General features: G+C 38.7%; 2 protein-coding genes across 4 annotated transcripts in view; one reads left to right on the forward strand and one right to left on the reverse strand.

The window, feature by feature from the left end:
- Positions 1-27,461, reverse strand: part of NNT (nicotinamide nucleotide transhydrogenase) — a 95,165-nt gene that overhangs the window by 31,310 nt on the left and 36,394 nt on the right. For all 3 annotated transcript variants that reach the window (XM_049648101.1, XM_049648100.1, XM_049648102.1), the window contains 10 exons: positions 15,120-15,253; positions 14,637-14,828; positions 13,845-13,998; positions 10,634-10,795; positions 9,258-9,368; positions 8,109-8,254; positions 6,651-6,846; positions 4,095-4,328; positions 2,776-2,936; positions 588-767 (listed from right to left, as the gene is read on the reverse strand). In XM_049648101.1, coding sequence (XP_049504058.1) covers positions 588-767; positions 2,776-2,936; positions 4,095-4,328; positions 6,651-6,846; positions 8,109-8,254; positions 9,258-9,368; positions 10,634-10,795; positions 13,845-13,998; positions 14,637-14,828; positions 15,120-15,253 — 1,670 coding nt within the window. The remainder of the gene's footprint in view (positions 1-587; positions 768-2,775; positions 2,937-4,094; positions 4,329-6,650; positions 6,847-8,108; positions 8,255-9,257; positions 9,369-10,633; positions 10,796-13,844; positions 13,999-14,636; positions 14,829-15,119; positions 15,254-27,461) is intronic.
- Positions 16,387-16,859, forward strand: LOC125934609 (ubiquitin-conjugating enzyme E2 N-like). The gene has a single exon (XM_049648104.1). It carries the CDS (start codon positions 16,443-16,445, stop codon positions 16,857-16,859), a length of 417 nt encoding a protein of 138 aa, XP_049504061.1. The 5' UTR covers positions 16,387-16,442.

Genomic DNA, 27,461 nt, shown 5'->3' on the forward strand with positions numbered 1-27,461 from the left:
TTAACCAACCAACTTCGGCTCAGGTCATAATCTCACAGTTCATGAGTTCGAGCCCCACGTCAGGCTCTGTGCTGACAGCTCAGAGCCTGGAACCTGCTTCGGATTCTGTGTCTCCCTCTCTCTCTGCCCCTCCCCTGCTCTCGCACGTGTGCTCTCTCTCTCTCAAAAATAAACAGAAATTATTTATTTAAAAAATAATAATACTCAAAATAATAAAATGACCAGAATATAGTAAGACGAAAAGAATAAAATGTAAAACAGTATACAATATGATCAAACAAGTAAATACACGGGTATGTAAAAGAGAAAAAAAAGAAAGAATACAAGAGATAGACCGAAATCTTAAATGCTTATCTCCAGCTGGAGGGAGTCGGAAGATTTTTTTATCTTTATATTTAATTTTCCTAATTATCTACACTTGGGTGCTTTAAAAGCAGTCTTGCAAATTTATTCAGATGAAACACTCTGAGATTTCTACTGAAGAAAATAGGAATGGACACAGTCGTTTCTATTGCAAATAACAGAAATACCAAACACATCCTTATTTTGAGAACACCATGTCTTTTTTGTTCACACACGTTTCTTACCACACACATGATGTAGGACAGGATGGCACCAGAGGAGCCTATGAGTGCGCCCACGATGGTCAGCAGGTTGTTGTTGAGCAGGAAGCCCTCCGCGCACAGGGCCCAGCCTGAGTAGCTGTTCAGCACGGTGATGACGACGGGCATGTCTGCACCCCCGATGGCAGCTGTCAAAGTCACACCCTACGATGAAAACCAGAGCAGAACCAAAATTAATACGATAAAAATAAAACCTCTGACACTGGACATCTTGGTTCTTAGTCATTCTGGTTTCCAATTAACCTACTTCCCTTGAAGTTCTCCTGCCAGTAACAACCAAGTGCCTCCTATCGGGTCAACTCTCCCGCAGATGCACCAAGTGAGAACACTGAACCACCTCCCCGCCCCGAAATATCCCTAAGTCCCTAAAAGGCAGTGATGAAAAGCAGGCAGAAACTAGAGAGGGGTCTGCACTTGGAAAAAGGTGAGAGCACTGAGTGAATTTTATGGTTTTTATGGTTAGTCTAAGGGCAGGCACCTGCTCGTGCCAGGAGAAAGAGCTGAAACTAAATCACAAGCCCACAGTCTCACTAGTTTGAAGATCCAAGGACAGGATTTAGGGTGACTAAGGCAGCTAGAAAGGCAGAAGGCAAACTGCAAAGGAGCAGGCTGAAGAGAGGGAGCCCCAAACTCTATATATAAACTCGGCCCAAATCTCTGGCTCACTCTTTATGCATTACGCATTGATCTAATAACAGATTTCAGCAACCACCGCCCCCCACCCCCGCAATTATAGGTGAGCCAGATTTGAAATCTGAAGGCAGCCAAGTTAGCTGCCTACAAAAATAAATTAAAAAATAATGATCAATATTCTTTGGAGGAATACAACAGAATCCAAAGTCTGTCTAGTGCAACCCCAAATCACTAAACACAGGAAAGGAAAAACATGATGGGGAAGAAGAGTTTTGCTTTTTATTCCACATACTCCCACATACGTTGAGTTTAAGATGTGAATGTATTCACAGGCTACTTAATTAAGTCAAAAGCAATTAAAATAGTCCACAAAATATTTTATCTTACTCAGACATCCTTATAAAAGCATAAAGTAGCTCTGAAATATCAAATTCATCCCTTCTCAAAAATAGTAATTCTTAAAATTTTCTATTTCTATGCTATTGGTTTTATTTTGAGACATTTTTTTACCTCTTTTGCTCTCCTGAATAAAAAAAATGTCAAAACTACTTTTCATTGGTTTAAAATAAAACAAAAATCAGTGCTATATAATCCTGAAAAAAATTGGATTGTCAGTAGTCATAAAGAGAATTTTAAGTTATTTCTCAGACTTCTAAAGTTTCTTGGTCAAAATCAGTCCTTTTAGGATTACATAATAATAAGTATTATTTTAACACTGTAAATCATGAATCAAGCAGCCAATATGTGTTTGATAAGCAATTACTATATGTCTAATTTTGTGCTAAGCACTACAAATTATTTTAAAAACTTAAAACATTAACCTTGTCTATAAGGTTGACTCCAGACTAGACAAATAAGGGAATCAGTGAATAACAGCTGTTTGCAAAGGCTTCCTACACTGATATAATGAAATGCTACACTGTAGCACATGGCCAACTAGAGAATGCTGTATGTATCAATATACTAAATACAAAAATTAGAGAGGAAGAGGAGGACCAAACCTACCATGAAAGGCTTTGCTGAACTCCCCACTGAGCCCAGAGGATTTATTAACTGCATTCCATTTTACATACTGTGGTTATTTAACTTGGTATCCTAGTTTCCAATAAATGTTAACACAACTAATTGGCAGAGAATACCTTCCACTTATCGCATAAAACCCAAAGCATTATTCTGTGGGCCCTGTCACAACAGGGAGGCTCCTAACGAATGGTATTGAAAACACTTGGCTTTTTAAAATTCCCTATTCACCAACACACCGATCCAGTGAAAAGACCCCAGAACAATAAATGTGTCACATGACAACTTTGGAAGGAACCATTACGTGGAAAGAAAGAGTGGATTTTTCTTCTTACACTTTTCTGTGTTTTCCAAATTCTAAACAGAACACATGACATCATTTTGAAACACGTTTATTCCATCAACGGTCTTGAAGAGATAGAAATATGATTAGACTGTAATCAAACAAAATACTGCCAGTTCCTCACTGAGTGCATGCTTTCCATCTCTGACTTCTTACCATGACAGCAGAGAGAGCCGACACAGAGCCCAGACAGGTGATGCCGGTGGTAAAGCTAGGGTCCATCATGAACGGGACGATTCCACCCACACTAGCAGCCAGCAGGCCTGCATTAAGTAAGTGCCTTCCAGGAAGCAGGAGAGGGGCAGATTTCAGGATACCTAGGACCAAGGGCATGTCAGTCAGAACCTAGCACGTGTCATTAAATTAAAACAACAACAACAACAACACACACACACACACACACACACACACACACACACACACACGTCATTTAATCCTAAACTACCAAAATTTATATCAGCATAAAAAAAGGACCTGAAACATAAAAGCAAATTAGGGCTCTTAGATGTAACAAATGTTAACAGAAGTAGGAAAAGTATGGCTCAACTTAACTGTTCTTTACTTTGATCACACAACAATTTCTTTACTCTTTGTCACAAAATCTTAAAAAATTACTTTTTTCCCGTATGACCGATACACAAGTTGTTAAGTGTGGTTTCATTTATTTAAAACTTCAAAACAGAGTCCTAGCACATTAGCATTTCTGACTCTACCAACTGAGCCCAAGGGAGCAGAGCCCTGGTTTGCTACTTGTTTTTAAAAACAAAGCATGAGACAAGAACATCGTAGGCTTGAAGTTCTTTTGGGATTTTAAGTTCCATGGAAGTTTCCTATTTAATTTTAATGACTTGATTACTGAGAGGCCAGACCAGATTTTTCTATCATAAACTAGTTTCTATATAGACTCACTTTTTCATGAAAACACTGAAAACAGCCTATGTGAGGTTTGTTGTTTTTTGTTGTTGTTTTTTTTTTTACCCCCACTTCTATTTTCCTGGCTGACTTTGGCAGTAGCAGAAGATGCCATGCTACAGCTGTAAAATGTGTACCTGTTTTCAGAATAAGTACTGTATAGTGACCACACCAGCTTATTCAATAAGCTTCTCTCTATTCTGGAAAATGTATAAAGTTCATTCTTGTGAACTCTACAGAGGCATCTCTAAGGGTTATGAAGATGTTGTTTTGTTCACATTTATCATCAAATGTCAACTAGTCCCCCTACACAAATTTCTGTGCACTTGTTTCCTCCGTTGGCTGTCTACAGAAGGAACAGCTTCAAAGCCTTAGGAAATCTGGAAGGCTCAAATAAAGGAAAGCAACCGTGATGTGGAGGAGGGGGTCTTTTATATATTTGAGCGCTACCTGAATTCTTCACCTAACAGCTTTGACAGTTAAGCCATTTTCTAACATTGAAATGGACCCCTAAACAAGAGATATTTACACTGAATAATATAGGTAAGTGCTAAATCACTTACCCTGCAGTTTTCCATAGGCAACAAGAGAGCCACTGAACGTGACGCCTCCGATGTAAGTACCGAGGTAGGCCACGATCTTGGTGAGATTTGCTGCTGCATCCACAGCAAAATGTGGGTATTCTACAATGTACTCAGCTATGCAAGTAAGCACCGCTGCCAAGCCCACTAAACTGTGGAAAGCAGCAACTAACTGAGGTAAATCAGAAATCTGGATGCGTTTGGCAATTGTCAGCCCTGTTGGGAAATGAAGGTCAAAGAGATATTAAAACTCAACACAGCTTTGAGAAGCAACTCTGATAAAGACCATGCCTGAACATTATTCAGCCATAAAGAAAGATAGAAATCTTGCCGTTTGTGAAAATATTGATGAACCTTGAGGGTATCACGCTAGGTGAAATGAGTCAGACAGAGAAAGACAAATACCATATGATCTCACTTGTATATGAAACCTAAAACAAAAAAACAACCAAGCTCATGATACAGAGAACAGACTGGTGGTTGCCAGAGGCAGGGGAAGGGGGACGGGCAAAATGGGTGAAGCTTCCAGGCTCAAAATAAGTCGTGGGGATGTAACGTACAGCATGGTGACTATAACTAATAATACTGTATAGCGTATTTGAAAGTTGCTAAGAAAGTAGATCTTAAAAGTTCTCATCACAAGGGGCCCCTGGATAACTCAGTCGGTTGGGCGTCCAACTCTTGATTTCGGCTCAGGTCACGATCCCAGGGTCATGGGATCAAGCCCCACGTCCAGCTCTGTGCTAAGCACAGAGTCTAATTAAGATTCTCTCTCTCCCCCCTGCCTGCCAGTCTCCCCTGCTCACACTCTCTAAAATAAAATTTAAAAAAGAAAAAGTTCTCGGCACAAGAAAAAAAAAATTCTGCAACCATGTATGGTGACAGATATTTGCTACACTTACTGTGATTATTTTGCAATATACACAAATACTGACTCATTATTTCATACATCTGAAACTAATATAATGTATGCCGATTATACCTCAATTTTTTGGGTATACACATTTAAGGGTTTCCCATTATTATCACTAATAAGTATTCATCTGCTTCCTCATATGGGCTAAATATTCTCTCACAGGGACTATACAGAAGGTAAGGACGCTGGCTATGTATACCCTTTCAAAATAGCAGGCTTTCTCAACACACAGTCCAATTCCAAAAACCCAACACACAGCACTGACACCTGCCTCTTCCCTCACAACCTGCAAACACTCCCCTGACTAACGCTTCTTCACATGCCTTTACATCTCCCTACTGCAAGAATAACTCCAGCTCTCTTCTCCAAAAGCCAATATTTGCTCCTGAGCACACAAGAAACAGCTGGAATTTGAAGAAGGCTTGGGTTTTCAGGGCGGTGGGTGGGAGCAAAGGTGAACACATGCAAATAGCTGGGTAGAGTAAACATGCAAATGAGGAGACTCTTGAACTCCTGCCTGGTTCTAGGCAGGTGGTATAGGAGTGCCTCTCAGAATACTTGCTAAGATCCTGTCTAAAAGTTTTTCTGCCATGAACCTACAACACATTTTCCTTCCAGTTCCTTTCCAGGGACTATTGAGAAAGGACACAAAGCATTCCTGCGAAAGTACAAAAGGAGGTCTAAAGTTACTGTTATGCTGGTAAATATATAACCACCAGCTCCTTGGGATAAAAACACGTGCCTGTGCCTGTTATAAGTATGTACATGAGTTTTCGCTGATATAAAGGTATAGAGCACACAAGTTTCAAATAACAAAACATATAATACTCTCTATTGTAAACTCCATGTAGCCAATTGACTTTCACAGAATGCATTTGTTGACTTTTACCAACTCTTGTGTCTGTCACCAACCTAGTGGTTGCAACTGATGAATGAGTGTGGTTCCCATGGGAATGTTGGCTGACATTTTTGTCTGCATTAACAAGTAAGACAAAACTGAAAGATGCATGTGAGAACCTCACTCATTATCAACAATGTGAGCAGCTGCTTCACTAAATCGGATGATAGTTTTCAAACACTATGAGAATATTTGCTCAGTTTTTTGTGATATTCACCACGTAACGGCTATAGACACAGCACACTTTTGAATTTAAGCTGCATTATTAATATTTTCTCCACCACTTTCTCAGGGCTGGACAATCAACAAAACAATAAATGAAACCCAGATATGTTAGTATTTGTTGATTTCCACCGTGTAAATGCAACCATCATGATCAATTTCTAACTACCAAGGTTATGTCATTAACTATGGAGCTGGGAAGCCATGGACAGAAGCCCACCTTTACACGGTATTCCTAAAAACAGATAATAAGCATGGGTAATCTCAAGAGCATAGAAAATAAGCTCGAATAAATTAGAGAGTTATAAATAATATAATTACCTTTATTTCTAATATAATGTATTTTATTTTGGTGAAAAGTCATCATAGTTGGTATAATTCTCATTCAAATACAAACATTTTAAAACATTTAACATTGAGTAAGTACATCAACTGCACCAAAAGAGTGAGCTAAAAAATGGGCATGGGTTCCCATAAAGGTAGAAACCTGCCAAGTGCTTACCAATGGTACCGCCCAAAGCCATTGCTCCAGACATCTGGGCTAACAATTCTGGGGATGGGTTTAGTCCTCCGAGAGTGGCTGCCAGGCCTCCAGCCACCCCAATCATGCCCAATGCATTGCCAAGACGAGCTGTTCCCTGGGTGGAAAGGCCGGCCAGGGCACCAACACAGCACAGACCTGAGCCCAGATACATGATCTTTGCAAACAAAAGAGAAGAGCAGAGAGAAAGAGAGAGAGAGACAGAAAGACTATCAAAACTTTCAGTCTATTAGCATAGGGAGGACTTCTCTTGAGGAAACGTGATTTCCTAAGAACAACTTTCAATTCAGATAATAGAGGGCCCAATATGACTACTTCTTTGAATATTTCAATATATCTTTCTATCCATTAGGGATATTAACAAATTAAATACCTGAAATTCTACTTGCAGTTATACCATTTAGGTAAATTGGTTTCTTTTGTATTGGATGGCACGCACAAATGCATACAGAAGTTTAAACAGAGTTTAAATACCTAAGTTTAAACACAGTTATGGGCTCTAGACCTGACCAAACGCTGTAAAGGAGCCAGTCCCTGACGTAGTAAATGCCAGGGACCATGCCCTATACTTTACTGAAGTTGTAAGTCAGTCCCATGAGATTCACAGAAGTTGAAAGAGTCATCATCCTCATGTTACAAGAGGAAACCAAAGTTTAAAGAGGTTATTACATAATTCTTCCAAGGTCAAATGATCAGAAAATAGCAAATCTGGGATTCAGACAAGGGTCTCCCTGACGTACCACTCCAACTGTTCTCAAAAAAGATTTTATTCAATCAACAAGTAAGAAACGCTGGGAACAGCGGAAACCAAGGGAGACACGATTTTCCTGCTGTCAGAGTAGATGCAATCACATGACAGTCATTGAAAAGTGATAAAAAAAAAAAAATACTGAGTTCAGAAAGAAATTGAGTCTCAATTATAATTATATTGAAACATGGAACTTTCAAAGTTCAACTTGATTATTTCTGCTTTTCTACATAACGTTTATTTTTAAACTGTCTTTTTTAAATGAATTGACCATAACATCTCCTGCTTACAAAAGATGATGCACTGAATTTGTTGGGGGAGAAACAGAAAATTTTCAAAATTTTTTACTGATTATTTCACCATACCCCTACAACAATCCAGCCAGGTACATAAAGAGGATACTAATAACTTTCTTGACTCTTTTTACATGTAGAAAAACTGAGGGACAGACAGGGAAACCCACGTTAGCACATTCAGTTAGCAGGCAAATCTGTCACTAGAATCTGGGGTACGGATTCTTAGGGGATAGGAATGCTCCATTTGACCAAGATGTTTCTAGAGTTATTATTATATTTGCTTGTTAGAGCCTGAATTTTGATAACGATAATGTGAAATCTAGTTGGAAAGAAAACACAGTGGCAAAAATAAAAATTCTCAAAACAGCCTCTTACTTGTTCAATGTTATAGCCACTGTAGAGAGCTGCTAAATATCCTCCAACAAAGGTGCCAGCAGGGAGCAGATACAGGTAGTTGTATTCTGGGGGGTCCGTGGGACGCTTGAACATGTCCAGCATTCTCTGGGTCACCAGAAAGCCACCTTATCAAAGTAAATATAAAACAAAAAGAGGTATCTCATTTAGCAACATGATTTTTAAAGTGGTACACTTTTCCTATTTTAAGCACATCTTTATCACCTAAGGATAAATATAATATTAAGTAACATTTTAGGAGCTCAAAATTAAGTCAGGTTATTACTCAAGCCAGTTCCCCTGAATGCAGGGAACCCTATATTCAAAAACAAAATTTGCGACCAGGGTGAAGCACCAACTCTTTCTGCGTGACTACAAGTAAACAGGCATTCAAACAGCTTGGGGACGCAAAAGATCAAAGGCTAGTAATTTTTTCTAATAAGTTATTCTGTTTGTTAAACCTATATTAAGTGATAAAAGAAAAAAAATGTCATATTAACAGGCACCAGATTTCTTGGACATATTAACTGATTTTTTGACACAAAATAGCATCAAATGAGTTTATACAAGTGATGGGCCAGGCTTTCAGTTTTCAGGAACACAGGCCAGGATAAGGCAAAAGGCTAAAATTTCATCTAAAAGTATACTCATTTAGAGATGTTACGGTGATAGCTACAAGTCAACTGAATTCAAAACTATGCATTCAATAACTTTCTGGTTAACCTGTAGCAAGACAATCATTCTGTTTGTTTATTTCGGGGCACAGGGGAAGAGGGTGTTCTTTTATCAAACGGTTTCTAAAAATTACAAGTGGGCAAAATAATTTTTCTTCACAGAGAGCATTTATGATCTGAGTGAGACCATTTTTAAAGGCACAATTAAATTCTTAAAATCAGAATGTCTAACACTCCAAATGTCTATATCGGTTTATATTTGCTTCTCATGTCTCCATTAAAAGTAGCACTGGGGGTGAGAGGGGGGGGCACGCCTGGCTGATTCATTCAGAAGAGCATGGAACATGCAACTCTTGATCCTGGGGTCGTGAGTTCAAGTCCCACGTTGGGTATAGAGATCACATACATACATACATAAACAGCACCGTGGGTTCTTTTACCACCATTGCCATCGTACCTGCAATGTTGACTGAGGAAATAAATGTAGCAAGAGCAGCAAGGCCCTGAGAAGTTGTGGAAGGATACAAATGTCCTCCCATCAGTGCCAACCCACCAACTGCAGTCAACCCTAAGAAGAAAGAATCAAGATGGTGAACAGGCATAGTGACACAGCCACACCCAATTCATAGCTGCAGGATCTCACATGTATAGACACAACACTGTCACTCAAGTACTATTGTGGGCAAAAAGCTAACAAATGTTTTTCCTCTTGCATAAAAATTCAGCCTTCCTTTAACTTTCTAGCTCTGTTCCCCCGATAAAGATATAAATCAATAACGTTATCAAAAAGTGGATAAACTGCTTCTGAACTGGAAGTAACTTGGCACGAACTATAAATACATGATGGTGGAGCCGTAACTTTGAACTTTCCAGAGTACAGTGCCTCTGGGAATGAGACACGTTCCGTGCAGAGACCCCGGACGCTGGGCCTCCAGCACTGCTGTCAGGGCTGTGCACTGGTGCCATGAGACTTCCAAGCCAGGGCAGGTCCAGGGCGGGTCTCATTCCTAGATCTGAGCCATCACAGGGGGCCAAAGAGACCAGCTCCTGGACAACTGTGTGGACCGCCACACAGACCACCAACAAGACTCACACCAAAAAGAAATGCCTGATGCTACTCTGGCTGGCCAGCTGGGCTTCCTGTTCCAAAGCCTTCATGGTGAACCTGAGGATGGGTATGGCTTGCTGCGCGCAGACTTGCTGAGCTGAATGTTTAGATGAATCTAAGAAGAGCTCCTAACGGATGTCGCAACTATAATTCTGTGAAACAGTGGTTTCCAAATTATATCACAGGAATCCCTTCTTTAAAGGAAGTTGTAGGGGCGCCTGGGTGGCTCGGTAGGTTGAGTGTCCGACTTCAGCTCAGGTCACGATCTCACGGTTTGTGAGTTCGAACCCCACGTCGGGCTCTGTGCTGACAGCTCAGAGCCTGGAGCCTGCTGCAGATTCTGTGTCTCTCTCTCTCTCTCTCTCTCTCTCTCTGCCCTTCCCCTACTCGTCCTCTGTATCTCTCTCTCTCAAAAATAAAAATAAACATTAAAAAAAATTTTTTAATAAATAAATAAAAATAAAGGAAATTATAATTGAAAGAAATAACAATGGTTCTGCACTGCTTGAGATGGGAGCAGCCTGAAGGCCTGACACTTACTTGCTCAGCCCCTTACTTCTGGCCCCACTCTTGCCCCTGTGGGAGCCCAAATCACCACAACCACCGCCTCAGATGCCAAGCCATACAATTTGTAAACAAAGACTTTATAAACCTCACTGAAAGCGGCTGGAGAATTGAAGAGCCCATGAAAACCTAAGATGAGGGAAATCAAGAGAGGACCAAACCTGAGATTGCATTAGTCACAGACATCAGTGGTGAGTGGAGAGCAGGGGTCACTCCCCAGACAGTGTGGTAGCCCACGATGCCGGCCAAGCCAAAAGTGGTCACCATCTGGGAAAAGGCTAAATTGGGCGCCGCAAGGCCCAAACCCAGAATCCCAGTGAGACCTACAGAAAGAGAAGAGTGTGAACTGACATCCAATTAATTGCCTCAAGATTAAAAGCACACACACGCACGCACACACACACAAGCATGTGAAATAGTCAATCCTTTTAAATTCTGCACCCAATAATGAGATTTGCCAATAATGAGATTTTTTACACATTTCATGATGGGAGTGGGGGGGGGGGGTGGTTAAAGGTATTATGAACAAACTCAACTTCCTGACTGCCACCTCTCAAAATAAAACAAGCTATAAAGATCTAGTAGAATTTATGAGTCACCTGAATAACAGTTTCCCCATTGTCCTCTTCCCTGTTTTAATTTCCATTGACAATGCCACATGTGTTTATATGAGTGTTTCTGTTCCAGAATTACAGACCTATACAGATCTACCAAAAAGCATTTCTACTTGGGCAAGACACAACCTTTACAAGACAGGACTTTTTTGAAGCCAATTTCATGTCACTCAGATTTGGCTAAGGAAGAGGGATTTTAAAAGAGTAGGAAGGATTTCATTCACTCCAGCACCTCCCCAAAACATATGGCTTCCACCCACCCGGGACAGAAGTTTTGCAATTGCTCCTGAATCTGGACTGGACTGCTGGCCAGGGCAGTCAGCTCCAGCCTCAACACCAAGTCAGCAAACAGGATTTTACAAAGAAAAGGAAAAAAAAAAAAAAAAAAAAAAATTAAATTAAGAATGTGCAGAATACAAAGTCAGCTCTGAACATACATCTTTAATTATTGCCTTTCTTAATAGCAAACATGTGGATGGCTGTTCTGCAACAGAAGGGTTACCTAGTGGTCAGTAAAAATAATGCTAATGGGGGACCAGGGAGCTGGAATTCAACTTTCTGAAATAAGGTACTTTTTTTCCTTGATATGAACTACTTCTTTCTAAGTGGCACAGCTAGAACATCTAGAAATTGACATTAAGTTTACTTTAAATCATGTAATAAGACTGCAGTTTTAATTTATATTTCCCTACCCACATATAAAATTTCCAGGGTTCCAATGCATGGCCCATTAACCATCTAGAGGTAGAGTTAGAATATTGTTTTGTGTTCTAGCTAAACATCAGAGAAGCTGTATAGAGCTGTGGTGAATACATTTCATGGGGCGCCTGGGTGGCTCAGTCTAACTCTTGAGTTCAGCTCAGGTCATGATCTCATGGTTTGTGAGACGGGCCCCACTTCGGGCTCTGCACTGACAGGGTGAAAAGCCTACTTGGGATTCTCTCTTTGCCCCTCCCTGACTCACATGCACTCTCACTCCCTTGAGCTCTCTCTCTCAAAATAAATAAATAAGCTTAAAAATATATATATATATGGTTTCATAAGCCAGAATGCCTCGTTCAAATCCTGGGTCTACTGCTCCTTAGCTATGTGATCTCAGGCAAGTTATTTAACTTGTCTGTGCTATAGTATCCTCATCTGTAAAATTATTAACCCTCTCTGTCCTCAGCTGGAAAAAGAAAATAATAAATAATATGTGCACCTCACTGAGGTCTTGTAAGAAGTAAATAAGTTAAGGCATATGAAGTGTTTAGTGCAATGCTTAGCACTCATTAAAGGACTACATTAATCGAGAAGCACTAAAGTATCCATCTTTTGTTGGGCACCTAAGATAAAAATCACATATCTGAAGGTTTTTTTAATCAACTATTTAACAAACTAATGTCTTTTCTATAACATATTTAATAATGTCAAATATGCTATTTCTATAGTCTTTGTAACAGAGGAAAAAGAAGAGAAAGAGAAAAAAAAGAAAGGAAAAAAAAGTAAATCATATTCTTTGAAGAATACTATTCAAATAGATTCCTAACACACATGTAAAAGAAAAATACTTGTTTTTATTATTACGGAGGAAGTTTAAGGTAAAGAAAAACAAGTATATGGCCATCCTTTTATTCACTAGAATATGCTATTGTCATATCTATTAAAATGCAATAAACCTTGACTTAACAGAAAACAAACCTAGAAAAACAGACCATCATATATGCCTCATTCTATTTCCTGACAAATCTCAAAGAGAAATGGAAATTTACAATCTTTCCAAAAATCCTCTGCAGGTACAATATAATAAGCTGGTTTCTTTTTTTCTTTGACAAGTAAGTGCAAGTCGGGACATGGCCCCATTTATTCACCATGTTCAGAACTAGAGGCTCTTCAGTCATTTTGCTGAGACTTGCTCTTTATTCAAGGAGAGTTACACATTTCGCTTTCAAACATCTGGGCTCGCATGGGAATTTGGAGAATGCTGAGGCTACAAGAATTGTGTGCCTTGTCTGGTCCTTAATTCTTTCTAGTTTGCTTTTCTTTTTGCTTTGGCTCTAAGTAGATCTAAATATTTTTAATTCATTCTATGAGAGAAACCAATTTAAAACCAAATGACCATATTTCAAACTCAAATAATTCATACCCAGAATGAATATTTATCACTCTTTTACAGTGACTGCTTAATGTTTTCGTTAAGATGAACTGAAAAGCAGAGAATTTGTGTTCAATTGTAAAGAAAGAAATGAAAATTTAAAACCTGAATTTTTTTACTAGGTAAATAACTAGGATGTTAGACAAACATTCAAGGGCTCTATCTGTATCGTACTGCTGATTCTTCAATGCAAACGTTTGGTTCCCTAGGCTTCCCCGATGTGCAGATGATCACAAGTGATGTTTTACAACCCACGAAGATAGATAAATAAGGAACTACATTTACGGGCACTTAACACCAACACAATCCAACACACATCACTACTCGATGTATTTGATGGAAGATAAAGCTATTAACAGCTATATTTTAAATGTTTTCTATGAAAGAAAAGCATTAACAGCCTGTATATGCTTTCACACACATTCATTCCAGTATCTGGCGAGCACCTGTATAATGCCACAGAGGTGAGACAAGTAACACGTTTATGAAAACTCGCTTCTAACAGGCCCACTTCCTAATGGAATCCAAAGGAGAACAGCATTTCGTTCGCTAATTTTGACAACTGATACATTTCTTACAAAATCCAAATAATTAGGACTCAACCCTAAGGAAGGGGGTCCTCACCTGCTGTATATGCAGAAGCCGTAGTCATGGTCTTCCTCAAGGGGGTGACCGTAGCTGCTTTTTCAGCTTCCAGCTCAGCCACTGTCTTCGGTTTTACTGGGGCACCTTGAGGAATATTTTTCGGGGTGGGAGCGGGAAAAATCACTTCTCCATCCTAACAGAAATTAGAAAAACAATGCTAAAAGTCAATCCAGCATTTCAAAAACACAGAAGATGACAGTGCTGGCGGGGGTGGGGGGGGGGCGGGAAACAGCTGTTCTTTTAAATATAATTTTTCTGGGCCTCCTGGGTGGCTCAGTCGGCCAAGTGTCCGACTTCAGCTCATGTCATGATTTCATGGTCCGCGGGTTTGAGCCTCACATCGGGCTCTGTGCTGACAGCTCAGAGCCTAGAGACCTCTTCAGATTCTATGTCCTTCTCTCTGTCCCTTCCCTTGCTCGTGCTTGGTCTCTCTCAAAAATAAATAAACATTAAAGAAAATTAAATACCATTTTTCTTTTAAGATTTTTTTTTTTTATTTTAGAGAGAGAAAGAACACAAGCACATGTGTGAGCAGGGGAGGGGCAGAGGGAGGAAGAGAGAGAATCCCAAGCAGGCTCCACACCCAGCGGGCAGCCCAACTCAGGGCTCAATCCCGCATCCTTGGGACCACAACCTGTGCCAAAATCAAGAGTCAGATAGATGCTCAACTTCCTGAACCGCCCAGGTGCCCCTAAAGATTTTATTTTAAGTTATCTCTACACATAACACATACATTTGTAATGAAAATGCAGGAAGGATTGGGTCTCTTACCTTCATCACTACAGTTCCTCTAATGACATGACCCATTGTACCAAAGTCAAAGTCGTCTTTCACTTCAAAATAAAAGTTATCTTTGTCAGGGCTGATGGCCTTCAGGAGCTTGGTGATGTTGTTGGAATAGAGGGTGCTGGCCTGAGTGGCCATTCGGCTGGGAAGGTCTGTGTAGCCGATGTGAGTAACTCCCTACGTGAACAAAAATATATAGTCTGAAAGGTCTAATCCGGTCTGTTCACCTTCCTGCTTGCAGTCATAGCCAAGGCTAAGCTGTGAAATTATGATCTTTGTAAATATGCACACATCTCACAAACAGTATATTTCAAAAAGAGCTTTAAATGTGCCTATTTTTAATTTTAAAAAATTTCAGGCCTCAGTTTCTCTGAACACTTTGAGCTTTGAGGCATAAATACTCTCTTGCAAGTCACTATGGTGAGCCATGGGACATTGTCCACAGAGAGAAGCAGCTGTTTCCTATACCTTGTGAACGTAAAGTTCTCCTGGCTTCGTGGTTTCAAAGTTTCCGCCAGCCTCAGCAGCTAAATCCACAACAACTGAACCTTCCTTCATTGACTCAATCATTTCTTTACTAAATAAAACTGGGGCTTTTTTACCTAATAAAATGGAAAGAAAACAGAACAAATTATATTATACTTTTTTAAACTCTATTTTCTAATTATTACAGTAGTCTCTGGAGGCTCAAAAATGTAACATCTGAAATTTAACTCTTTCAAGAGACCCAAAAGTCTATACACAGGTGGAAATGGTCATCCTCCTCAGGAAGAAATATGGTTAGTACAAACTGCAAAGCCGATATGCGGGAGGGAGATGTGTGGCTAATAAGCCAGCCTTTCCATTTACTTACTCAGCATGGAAATCTCAGCATGGCTCTTCCCCACTGATTTACATTCAGCACCACTCATGAAGACACAACCATTTGCCTGGGGTTTTTTTTGTTTTTTTTTTTTTAAATGCATAATAAGCTATTAAGGAAACTATGTGCACCTGAACTGGACAATCCATAAAGATCACAAAAGTCAAGGGGAATACTCACTAGCAATTTACCAAATTAAAAAATGGAATATTTTCAAACATCTTAGCAAATCTCACCAGATTTTCCAACATGTTAAATTAATCTACCTTCATTTAACACAGGATAACTTCAGGGAGAGACAGAGAAATGCCATGAAATGAAAACAATAGGAAATCCCAACCTGGGATTGGGATTGGAAATCACTCATACACTTTTATTTCCCCCAACACTATTCTGCCTCTGATGAGTCAAGCCCTATACCTGGTGCTCAGAATATACTTGTAGATAAACAGAAAAGATCCCTGTTCTTATGAACACTCTAGTTATGAGACAGTTCACATTTTAAATTCATTCACTAATTCTTACATAGAAGATAAAGCACCAACCTAACGTATTAGTATGTTCAAAGGGGGCCCACAATGTCAGTATATTACCGTGTTCAAGTTTCATAAAACAATAAATACCTAAGCCAAAAGACAAAGGACATAAACTTGTGAGATTGGTAGTAGGAAAGTAGAGAGTTAATAGCCTAATTATCTTTATCTTCTCCTCTTTTAGTAAGTTTTCAACTCTGTGTTTACAAAATTTTAGTAAAAGTACTATCAATTTTATAAATGAAAATTAATTTCAAATGAAATTTCCATTATAATAATAATCTGTTTTTCAATCTTCTTGATTGGAACACATATAGGTTTAAAAAAAGAAAACTAGGTGTGCGAGGCGAGTGGAGCCAGTGTCGAGACCAGAAGCCGAACTCGGGATCTGACAAGATGGCCAGGCTGCCCTGCAGGATTATCAAGGAAACCCAGCATTTGCTGGCGGAACCAGTTCCTGGCATTAAAGCAGAACCTGACAAAAGCAACGCCCATTATTTTCATGTGGTCATTGCTGGCCCCCAGGATTCCCCCTTTGAGGGAAGGACTTTTAAACATCAACTATTCCTTCCAGAAGAATACCCAATGGCAGCCCCTAAAGTACGTTTCATGAGCAAAATTTATCATGCTAATGTAGACAAGTTGGGAAGAGTATGTTTAGATACTTTGAAAGATAAGTGGTCCCCAGCACTGCAGAGTCGCACAGTTCTGCTATCGATCCAGGCATTGTTAAGTGCTCCCAATCCAGATGATCCATTAGCAAATGATAGAGCAGTGGAAGACCAACGAAGCCCAAGCAACAGAAACGGCTAGAGCATGGATAGGCTATATGCCATGAATAATATTTAAAATCGATCTGATCAAGTGTGCATCACTTCTCCTGTTCTGCCAAGACTTCTTCCTTTTTTGTTTGCATTTAATGGACACAGTCTTAGAAACATTACAGAATAAAAGCCCAGACATCTTCAGTACTTTGGTGATTAAATGCACATTAGCAAATCTATGTCTTGTCCTGATCACTGTTGTAAAGCATGAGCAGAGGCTAGAAGTACCATCTGGATTGTTGTGAAACGTTTAAAAGCAGTGGCCCCTCTCTGCTTTTATTCATTTCCCCAATAGTGGTTAAAGTATAAAGCACTGTGAATGAAGGTAGTGGTCAGGGTTAGCTGCAAGGGGTGTGGGTGTTTTCTCTTTATTATCTTTTTTTTGGTGGCGGGGGGAGAGGTAGTTTTAATTTTATGGGCTCCTTTCCCCCTTTTTATGGTGATCTAATTGCATTGGATAAAAGCATCTAACCAGTTCTTCAGAATATGCTCTCTAGCCAAGTCTAAGTTTATTTAGATGCTGTAGATGGACAAGCTTGATTGTTTGAACCAAAATGGGAACATTAAACAGACATCACAGCTCTAATAACATTGTGACTTTGCTGTCAAGTGTAGAATCCTTCCTTCAAAAAAACCTTGTGACCATTTTGTATGGCTTATCTGGAAACTTCTGTAAATCTTATGTTATAGTAAAATATTTTTTGTTATTCTACTTTGCTTTGTACAGTTTATTTTACTGTCTCATTTTCCCAATGTGACAATCGTATTTAAAAATTAAAACTGATGGAACATTCTGTTTTGGTCTTCACCATCTGACAAGTCGAATGACAAGAGGTGGATTTTGCCCATTTCTTTTCACCGATGCAAACTTGTGTTAAGATATCACTGAATGGAGTATTTATAAGCTGTCCCTGAGCATGCATAAAGCATTGGTATCTGATATTTTTTTTACCTCCTAGAAATTTGAAATATGTATTGTCTGATTAGTTAGATGATCATTAGTGTCTTGCCATGATGTCTGAAAATTACTGTACAGGAGAGTCACAGCAAAGCAGCCGTTGTGACTGGCTTTGTGCAGGACTCATATGTTGTGCCACATTTGTTTGTCTGGCATTTCGGGTATGACCTCTTTCTTAGTTTTTGTCTGAAAACTCCATGTGTGACCACTGGTGTATGATACTATTAGGAAACACCAATCTGATAACCATCTGGGGTTTGCGGAGACATTTATGAGTCTTCCTTGTAGACCTCACGAGCAGACCTCAAGCAACCAACTTCATAAGTGTCATCCGAAAGGTTTCTTCCTTTGTGAACATCAAATCCTCAGTTCATGATTCTTATTTTCATCCTTCAGTATTTGCTCTGAGAGCTATTGCTTGATATTCAGTAATTTTTTCTGCATTGATAGAGTTCCTCTCCTCAGAAAAACTGTTCTTTCCCACCCGTTTCCATATCTAATTTCTGATCCTTGTTATTTTTAAGACATCAGTGTAGCCAGTCCTAAGTATGTAAATGTTAACCTGTGGGTTGGAACCTTTGTCTTGCAATTTAAGGTAATGGATATTGTAGCCCATCTGAGTTTCCCCTACTCTTTATTCTCATAACGTCTGGAGTTTCTTCAGAATGTGGTGTATTTTGTTATGCTTCTATGTAAGATGAAGAATTATCTATTAAAATTACATTTTCGACATAAAAAAAATAAAAGAAAAAAGAAAAAGAAATATTTTTGGTACATGTGGGGGAAAAAAGCTGAAAAGATAACAAATCGGTATTTATATAGTACCTCCCTCTTTCTCAATGCCAACTTTATACTTCCAAGATAAAGTCCAAATTCTAAGCCTCCTATTACTGAAGGCCTTCCTCCCTGGGTCTAATCACTCTCACATTCTCTCTCATTACCGCCCCACTGGACCTCCTGCTCCAGCCACACAGGGGTAGCTAGCTGCCACACAGTTTGTCGGATAATCTTTTGAGTTTCCAAGAAAGAGCAAGAATAAGGAGATATTTTCCCCAAAGACAATACTCTGACATCCTGGTGGTTTCATCATTTCTCAAAATTCTCTGGAAATACTCCTTTCATCTACTCTCCCCACTACAGTCCAACAAAAGCTTGAATATTTAAACTTTATTAAACATAACAATCTGGGGATGCAAACCACATACATTTGAGGACTCCCCCCCCCCCCAAAAAAGGTTATGCTGCTCAGCTCTGCAGTAATTTAAAGCTACAGATCATATAGGTGCATCCACATAAAGTGGCAAATTTAAAGCACTAATGTGTGCTTTCTAGGTATTTACCATCATCCCCCTTCCTCTTCTCTAGTCCAGAGCCTCTTTTCCATTAACCAGCCTCTTGTTTGCTACAGCTTTTCCTCACACCTTACCTGTACCCTCCAGTCTCAGATTGATGTGCCTTTAACTGCAATTTGGACCCAGGCCCACCCCCTTTGACTTCTAACTGCACTAACTGTATAGCCATCAACTTCACAAGTTTGATTTGGCATCTAATTAATTCCTCCTGCCTTAAAAATTCTGGATTCCTTCTTTTTAAGGATCAATTCCAGGACTGTAACCCTACTGACTTTACAAGACCTCAAGTGGCCAAAACCATTTAGGCTCCCTAGAAAAAATCCTATATATTACCTATTTTTCTTTGATTTTACTCACTCAACCTTCACAAAACAATTATGCAGTGGCTGACACAACTTTAATGCACACACACATACATACACACTGGCATCTTAACAAAAATAATAAATATTCTGTCCATATTGTCACTCTGAAATTCAATCACTTTTGAAAGGATAGAATATTCTTTCACATAATTTATTCAGTGTACAGTCAAATAACTAGAGGATGAGTTAAAATTTAAGTCACAGAGGAATATTTAAGATACGATAAATTATTACAGATAAAAAGCACACAACAAAATAGTATGTATATACTACTGCCATTTGGTAAAAAAATTTCACATACATATTTATGAGTGTTTCGTATGTATTTTTATATATACATATACTATAATATACTACATATCTTATATAGTTTCTAGTAAATTCTATATAGTATAACATTTAACCATACCAGGATATCTTTAAATGCTAAGAATATTTTCTTCTTTGTGCTTTTCCTTATCTCACAAATTTTCTATAAGAGCTAGTTTTAATTTGGGCACCTGGGTGGCTCAGTGGGTTAAGTGCCCAACTCTTGAGTTGGGCTCAGGTCATGATCTTGCAGTTAGTAAGCTTGAGCCCCAGACTGGGCTCTGTGCTGATGGCACAGAGCCTGTTTGGGATTCTCTCTCTTCCCTCTTTCTGCTCCTCGCCTGCTCATGCTCTCTCTCAAAATAAATAAATAAAACAAATTTAAGAGCTAGTTTTAATTTTATAATTTAAAAAATCAATAAAGGCTACAAGGAATACAATGATGAATAGAACAGTACAGCTGGCTTTTAAGCATTCACATGTGGATTGATTAATTTTTTTTTAATTCTGGAAGTGTAGAAATGAAAATTGAAAACAGAAGGGGAAAAAATAGAGCCAAAAGAGGAGCAGGGTAATACATAAAAGTTCCAAATGAGAAAATCCTCAAAAGAATAGTTCAAGAGGAGGAAAGACTGAGAAGGAAATTTCAAAATACTATCTTACCCTGATGTCCTCCTAGGGCAAAAATGTAATACATGATAATGTGGCATCACAAAATGGAAGCAACAAAACGAATAAGATGATTAGTTAGTTATGGAGGGGTGAATCTACTACCAGACTTCAAATTAAACTTTAAACTCTATACATCAGAATGAATTATAAAAAAATCAACCCTTGGGGTACCTGGGTGGCTCAGTAGGAAGAGCATAAGACTGTTGATCTTGGGGTCATGAGTTTGAGCCCCACACTGGGTATAGAGATCCCTCAAAACAAATAAAAATTTTAAAAAAGAGAATCAACCCAAAAAGGAAGAGAGAAGAAAGAGAACCTTGGTGAATAGCCCTCTAGTCTTTGGATTAAAAAGTATTTTCTTGGGTGCCTTGGTGACTCAGTCACTTAAGCATCGGACTCTTGATATTGGCTCAGGTCATGATCTTGCAGATCGTGGGATCAAGCCCCGTATCAGGCTCCCCTGCCCATAGTACAGAGCCTACTTGGGATTCTCTCTCTCCCTCTCTCTTCCCCTCCCCTGCCTGCATGCAAAGTGCTTACTCGTGTTCTCTCTCTCTCTCTCAAACTAAAGAAATAAACTTTAAAATAAAGTATTTCCTAAAGCAATTGGGAAAACAATAGATTTAAGTATGAAAAAAGTACATATTATCGTCCTCAAAAATAAATATGATAAAAAATATATTAAAAAGCTCACAGAAATTTAAATAAAAACAAAACAGAAAGATCCTAATAAATGAACAACAAATACAAACACTCAATTCTAAGAGAAATGGTAACAACTAAATTTTTTTTTTAAATGTTCACTCTCCTCCAGGCGCTTGGGTGGCTTAGTCGGTTGAGTGAACGATTCTTGGTTTTGGCTCAGGTCACAATCTCGCCATTTGTGAGTTCAAGCTCCACTTGAGTTTAGCGCTGACAATGTGGAGCCTGCTTGGGATTCTCTCTCTGTCCTCACTTTCTGCCCCTCCCCGTTTGCATGCTCTCTCTTTCACACTCTCTCTCTCTCAAAATAAATAAATAAACTTAAAAAAAATGTTCACCTTCATAATGAATCAAAGAAATGTGAGTTACAAAAAGTGAGATACTTTTTTTTCTTTGCCTCTAAAACTGAAAGAGTCAAAAATTAATAATAGGGGCACCTGGCTGGCTCACTCAGAATATGCAACTCAGGATTTTGGGGTTATAAGTTCAAGTCCCATGTTAGGTGTAAAGATTACTTAAAAATAAAATCTTTTAAAAAAAATCATAATGTTGAGGGGCGCCTGGGAGGCTCGGTCAGTTAAGCGTCCGACTTAGGCTCAGGTCATGATCTCTCGGTCCGAGAGTTCGAGCCCCGCGTCGGGCTCTGTGCTGACAGCTCAGAGCCTGGAGCCTGTTTCAGATTCTGTGTCTCCCTCTCTCTCTGCCCCTCCCCTGTTCATGCTCTGTCTCTCTCTGTCTCAAAAATAAATAAACGTTAAAAAAATTTTAAAAAAATCATAATGTTGAAATGAAACAAGTAGCAGGATGATTTATTTATGAGATTATGGACTGCACAAGTTTCAGGAAAGCATAGTTTACAAACATGTATCAACTGGCCAAAAATGTTGATATTCACTCATCCAGTAACTCTAGTTCTAAGATTTGATTAATCCTGGGGAAATAAATGAAAATACACACATTGGAATGACACAGAAAAAAGGTTAGAGCATTATTTTTAATTGGCAAAAACTGGAATTAAATGAAAAGCCCAACTTTTAGGGAACCATTAAATAAAATATGGTACATTCAAACAAGAAAATTCTATAAAACCATTAAAATATATTTACAAAAATTTCTTTTTTTTTTATTTTTTATATGTTTTTTATTTATTTTTGAGACGGAGAGAGACAGAGCATGAGCAGGGGAGGGGCAGAGAGAGTGGGAGACACAGAATCCGAAGCAGGCTCCAGGTTCTGAGCTGTCAGCACAGAGCCCGACATGGGGCTCAAACTCACGCAGTGTGAGATCATGACCTGAGCTGAAGTCGGATGCTTAACTGACTGAGCCACCCAGGCGCCCCATTTACAAAGATTTCTTAATGACTCATCATATTATATCAAGGGGAAAATTTATGATATAATATTATATGTAGAAAATGAGAAAGACACTGTATCCTGAGCTAACATGATAAAAATGCATGGAAAAAAGGATGAAAGGAAATGGTAAAATGTTACTAGTATTTTTCATTAAGTAGAGAGATGATGGATGATCTTTACTTTCTACTTTGTATTTTCTACTTCGTACTACATTTCCAAAAGTCATATACTATTTTTATAAAAAACAATAAAATAAAGTACTCCTGTGTAATCACAACCAGTTTCTTCTTTAAGTTGAAGACACAGGTTCAGAGTTGTACTAGAAAATTAAAAAAACTTAAAAATGCCATCAGACCAATCTATTTACTTACCAACTGAAAGGCTTCACTCAACATTATGTGCCCTCCCTACAGCAAATGAAGCTATACAGTTAGGACAGCCTTTCAAAGAGTGCTTCTAAAACACTTACAAAGTGAGTCAGAGACTAAGGATGGATAACAAACAGGAAGATTTTTACAATATAAAACATAGAGAAGAATATACCCAATGTTTAATACAAATCCTACAAATATAAAGAGATGTCCCATATACCCCAGAGATAGTCTGGTATAGATTTTAGACACAAGAATAAAAGGCTAAGTGATCATATCAGATCTTTCAAGACATAACTGTAGAAGATGTCAGAAGAATTAATAGAAGAAGGCAGAGGCACCTGGGTGGCTCAGTCAGTTCAGCATCCCCCGACTCCCGATTTTGGCTCAGGTCGTGATCTCACAGTTAGAGGGTTCAAGTCCCTTATGAGGCCCTATGCTGACAGCAGGGAGCCTGCTTGGGATTCTTTCTTCCTCACCCTCTAACCCTACCCCACTCTTGCTGTCTCTCGCTCTCTCAAAATAAATAAATAAACGTGAAAAAAAAAAAAAAGAAGGTGGCAGATAAGAGTTATGTTTGTTTTTGTTTTTGAGGCAAGCACAATTGGGCTTTCCCCTTTTGATTGCTCATTTCTTTTAATTTTATAATTTTATCTGCCAAAGAGGAGATATACAAATAAACTGAAATTTTTACACTTTCTCAAACCAATTTCCCCCAAAACAATACCAAAAATCAATATGACAGAAAAAATTAATGAGAGAATTTTTTTAAATGTATTTCCTAGCACAATGCAAAATGTGGATGAAGGATTTGGCATGATGTACAACCTCATGAAAAATTTCTTGGTGCCTTCTCGTTCTTGGACATTAAGTTCCCTGGGAAGATTCCTCGGTCCCCTCCCAGCTGGGAATCTATTTTCATACTGTAGCCAAAACAATGGTAGGACAAAATGCAATCCCAGTCATCATTCAAATACGCATCCATTTATCCACTCAAGTAATATTTAGTGCTTACCATGTGCAGACTGGATATGAAGGAAAATTTTCCTTACAGCTCTGAAGACTAATATTTTAGGACTGAAAGAGGCTATATTCAAAGGTCAGTAAACAGTTTTATTATCCAAAATAGCTGAGGTATTTAATAAAGCAGTCATCTAAAAATCTGTGTGGTTTCCCAATTGGTTGGCCATTATTTAGGGAGAGCAGGGATGGCATAGATGACTGTAAGGTATCCTTGAATCTCTGTGTACACCAAGAACTGACTATAGACTAAAAACATGCCTCACACGTGCACTGTTTCTAGATGTATGCATGTATGGCCACAGAATACACAGAATTCTTTCCATACTCCTGTATTTTCTCATTAAACAAATACTAAGATGAAGTTTTAAAAGTATTAAAGCTAGAAACTTCTAGAAAAAATTGCTCCTCTCTAAAAACAGCTTCAGGGGCATGTGGCTGGCTCAGTCACAAGATCATGAGTTCAAGCCCCACGTTGGGTGTCGAGATTATTTTAAAAAAAAGAAAAAGAAAAAAATAGCTTTAACAACTATGGCTACGTAGCAAAAGAATCATTGGCTTCTCTGTAGCACTAATTTCAAAAAAGAGTGATTTAGCTTAAACTAAATATCAATGGGTAAAGATTTATCAGAAAGTCTCACAATACATTATACTTCATTAAATGAATCAGAGCTAACCTAATCATCTGAAATCAATAAATTCTCAGATTCTACCTTACTGGGAAAAGAATTAAGCCCTCACAGACCACTTTAACCACACCAAAACAACAACAACAACAACAATAACAACAACAACAGCAAAACCCAAAAACAAAATGAAACAAAAAACCTTTAAGAGGAAACCACTAAAAATATTAAGAACAACAAGACACCAAAATGAAATGGGTTTACCACAAAATTTTGATTCCAAACAGCATTTAGCATTATTTACTGGGATTACTCCATAGCAAGTAATCAGATGGGGAAATTTCTAACTTCCTGAACTTCTGGCCAGTGAGGTGTCAGATTAGACAGGCTCAAGAAAAACCTTCTGCTTTAACAAGATCATAGTATATTCAACAGTATAGTAGCAAAGAGATAAAAATACAAATAATAGGGGTGCCTGGGTGGCTCAGTCAGTTAAGCATCTGACTCTTGATTTTGGCTCAGGTCATAATCTCTGGGTTCTGAGTTCAAGCCCCATATCGGGCTCCATGCTGACAGTGTGGAGCCTGCTTGGGACTCTTTCTCTGCCCCTCCCCCGCTCGCACACAATTGCACACTCTTTCTCTCTCAAATAAGCTTTAAAAAAGAAAAAGAAAAAATACAAATTAAAGAATACATTTATCCAAACCAAAATAGATTTCTCCTGAATAAGTACTAAGAAAACAAGGATAATTATTAATGGAATGCAATACTATCCAGACTCAGTGGAAAATACAGCATGTAAAGACATTGTGAACTACAGCATTTACATATAAAGAAATATCATTAGAAGACAACACAGTTTTGCACTGAGCATTGTTGTTTACCCAGCACCCATCTCCTCCTCTTGTCACTACTCTGATTTCCATTTTCTCCACACAGTCCATGAACTTCAGGAGAAATAACCTCAGACACCGCTCCAGATGCAGGCTGGCCTAAGGATAATCTCATCATATTATTAGTGACCAGTTTGGAAATCCAGATGTAAGCCAAGGGGCATCGCACTGTCCTGCCTCCACCAGCTGGTTCAGGAATGAGCACGAACCCCATTAAGGCCAATAAGAACAAGGAAAAGTTTACTAAAGGCTTCTGAAAAAGACATTTCCTTGCTCTTCAAGAGGGAGCCATCAGAACTGGCCTTCCTTCCAGATGTCGTGTCCTGCAGACTAGAGGCCCCACACCGCTGCTGCCTTCTTTCTACCACCTCAGAGCAGGGCAAGGTGACAGACTACAGGGAGCACAGCCAAAGTCCCCCTGATGTCAGCACACCTATCCACACTTACAAGGGGACTTTCTTCGGATACACAACCCAAGAAGTTTCCTTTCTTATTTAAAGCAGATTGTGTTGAAATTTCTGCTTCTGACAGCCAAAGGTATGCTAACTGATACACACGAAATTTTGGAATTTCAAAATCACAGATGGGGTTAAAGCAATGGTTTGTAAGCTATAAAGATGTTACAGATAAGGACAAAAAGTTTCTTATACATATATACACACACACACACACACACACACACACACACACACACAGGTAACTGATTATGTAATAGACAGGAAGTGGCAAGAAACTGCTGAATATTTGATCCACTGATCTATCATCTAATGGGTCTGTGATTTTTTAAATTTTTTTAAGTTTGTTTGTTTATTTTTGAGAGAGAGACAGAGACAGAGAGTGAGCGAGCACACAAGTTGGGGAAGGGCAGAGAGAGAGGGGAAGACACAGAATCTGAAGCGGGCTCCAGGCTCTGAGCTGTCAGCACAGAGTCTGATGCAGGGCTCAAACCCACGAACTGTGAGATCATGACCTCAGCTGAAATCAGACGCTTAACCAACTGAGCCACCTAGCTGCCCCTGGGTCTGTGATTTAGGCAGCCACACGGTACAGACAGCAACATACTGATCCAACACCTTCATCTATGTTATCACTGGCGAGGCTATAGACAGCTATGTTCATGAAAAGAGATTCTGACCCCAGCAGAGTACTTTATTGGTGAATTCTGTCCATGGAACTAGAGACAAATTTTCTCTGCACAATTAATTATTTGTATAAGGAACTAGAGAGAAACTCAGGCCAGCAAAACCTTGGCTTTTACAAACTGAATACCATGAGATATTTCTAAATGTAATACTTACGAAATAGATTAGTCAACAGCATATTTTAGCCAATTGGACAAATCCCTAAAGATCTGTTTGAAGAAAAAAAACCTGAAAACAAGTTTTTACCTAATAATTAAAGAACACATTTATAAAAATTTTTAAGGATCATCTTAATCATTTATCTCTCATAGCTATAAATTTGTATAAATAAAAATCATAATTAGTCAAGATGTTACCATGTTTCCATAAATGATGGGAATTCTGAAAACACTAAAACAGTCTACCAAAGTTAAATGGTAGCACAAACAGGAAATGTATAATGTTTTTATATAAATTATAACATTCTTTGTGTTCTCTCCAATGCTTGTTTAGCATTTTGCTACCAAAATGCCTTAAAATAAAAAAATGAATATTTACTACACAATCTGATTTAACTAGTTTTATAAAATAATTAAAAGATTCTTTTTAAAAATAGAAACCTTTTTTTACCATGTTATTTATTTCCCATGTTATTCAACTTAGGCCAGAATGAGATTAATTGACAAAAGAGCCTTACTGAAATGCATATCTTCAGAAAATTCAGTTTTTCAGGGACTGCCTTAGACATTCCATGTAATCCTTGAGAATGTCTAGACCTTCTGTTCACAAAGTCAGTAAGTTTTCAGTCCTGAGTACCATGTGCAGGACCAGACATCACCCGTGGCAG

Source organism: Panthera uncia (assembly GCF_023721935.1).
Source record: "Panthera uncia isolate 11264 chromosome A1 unlocalized genomic scaffold, Puncia_PCG_1.0 HiC_scaffold_17, whole genome shotgun sequence".
Taxonomy (NCBI): domain Eukaryota; kingdom Metazoa; phylum Chordata; class Mammalia; order Carnivora; family Felidae; genus Panthera; species Panthera uncia.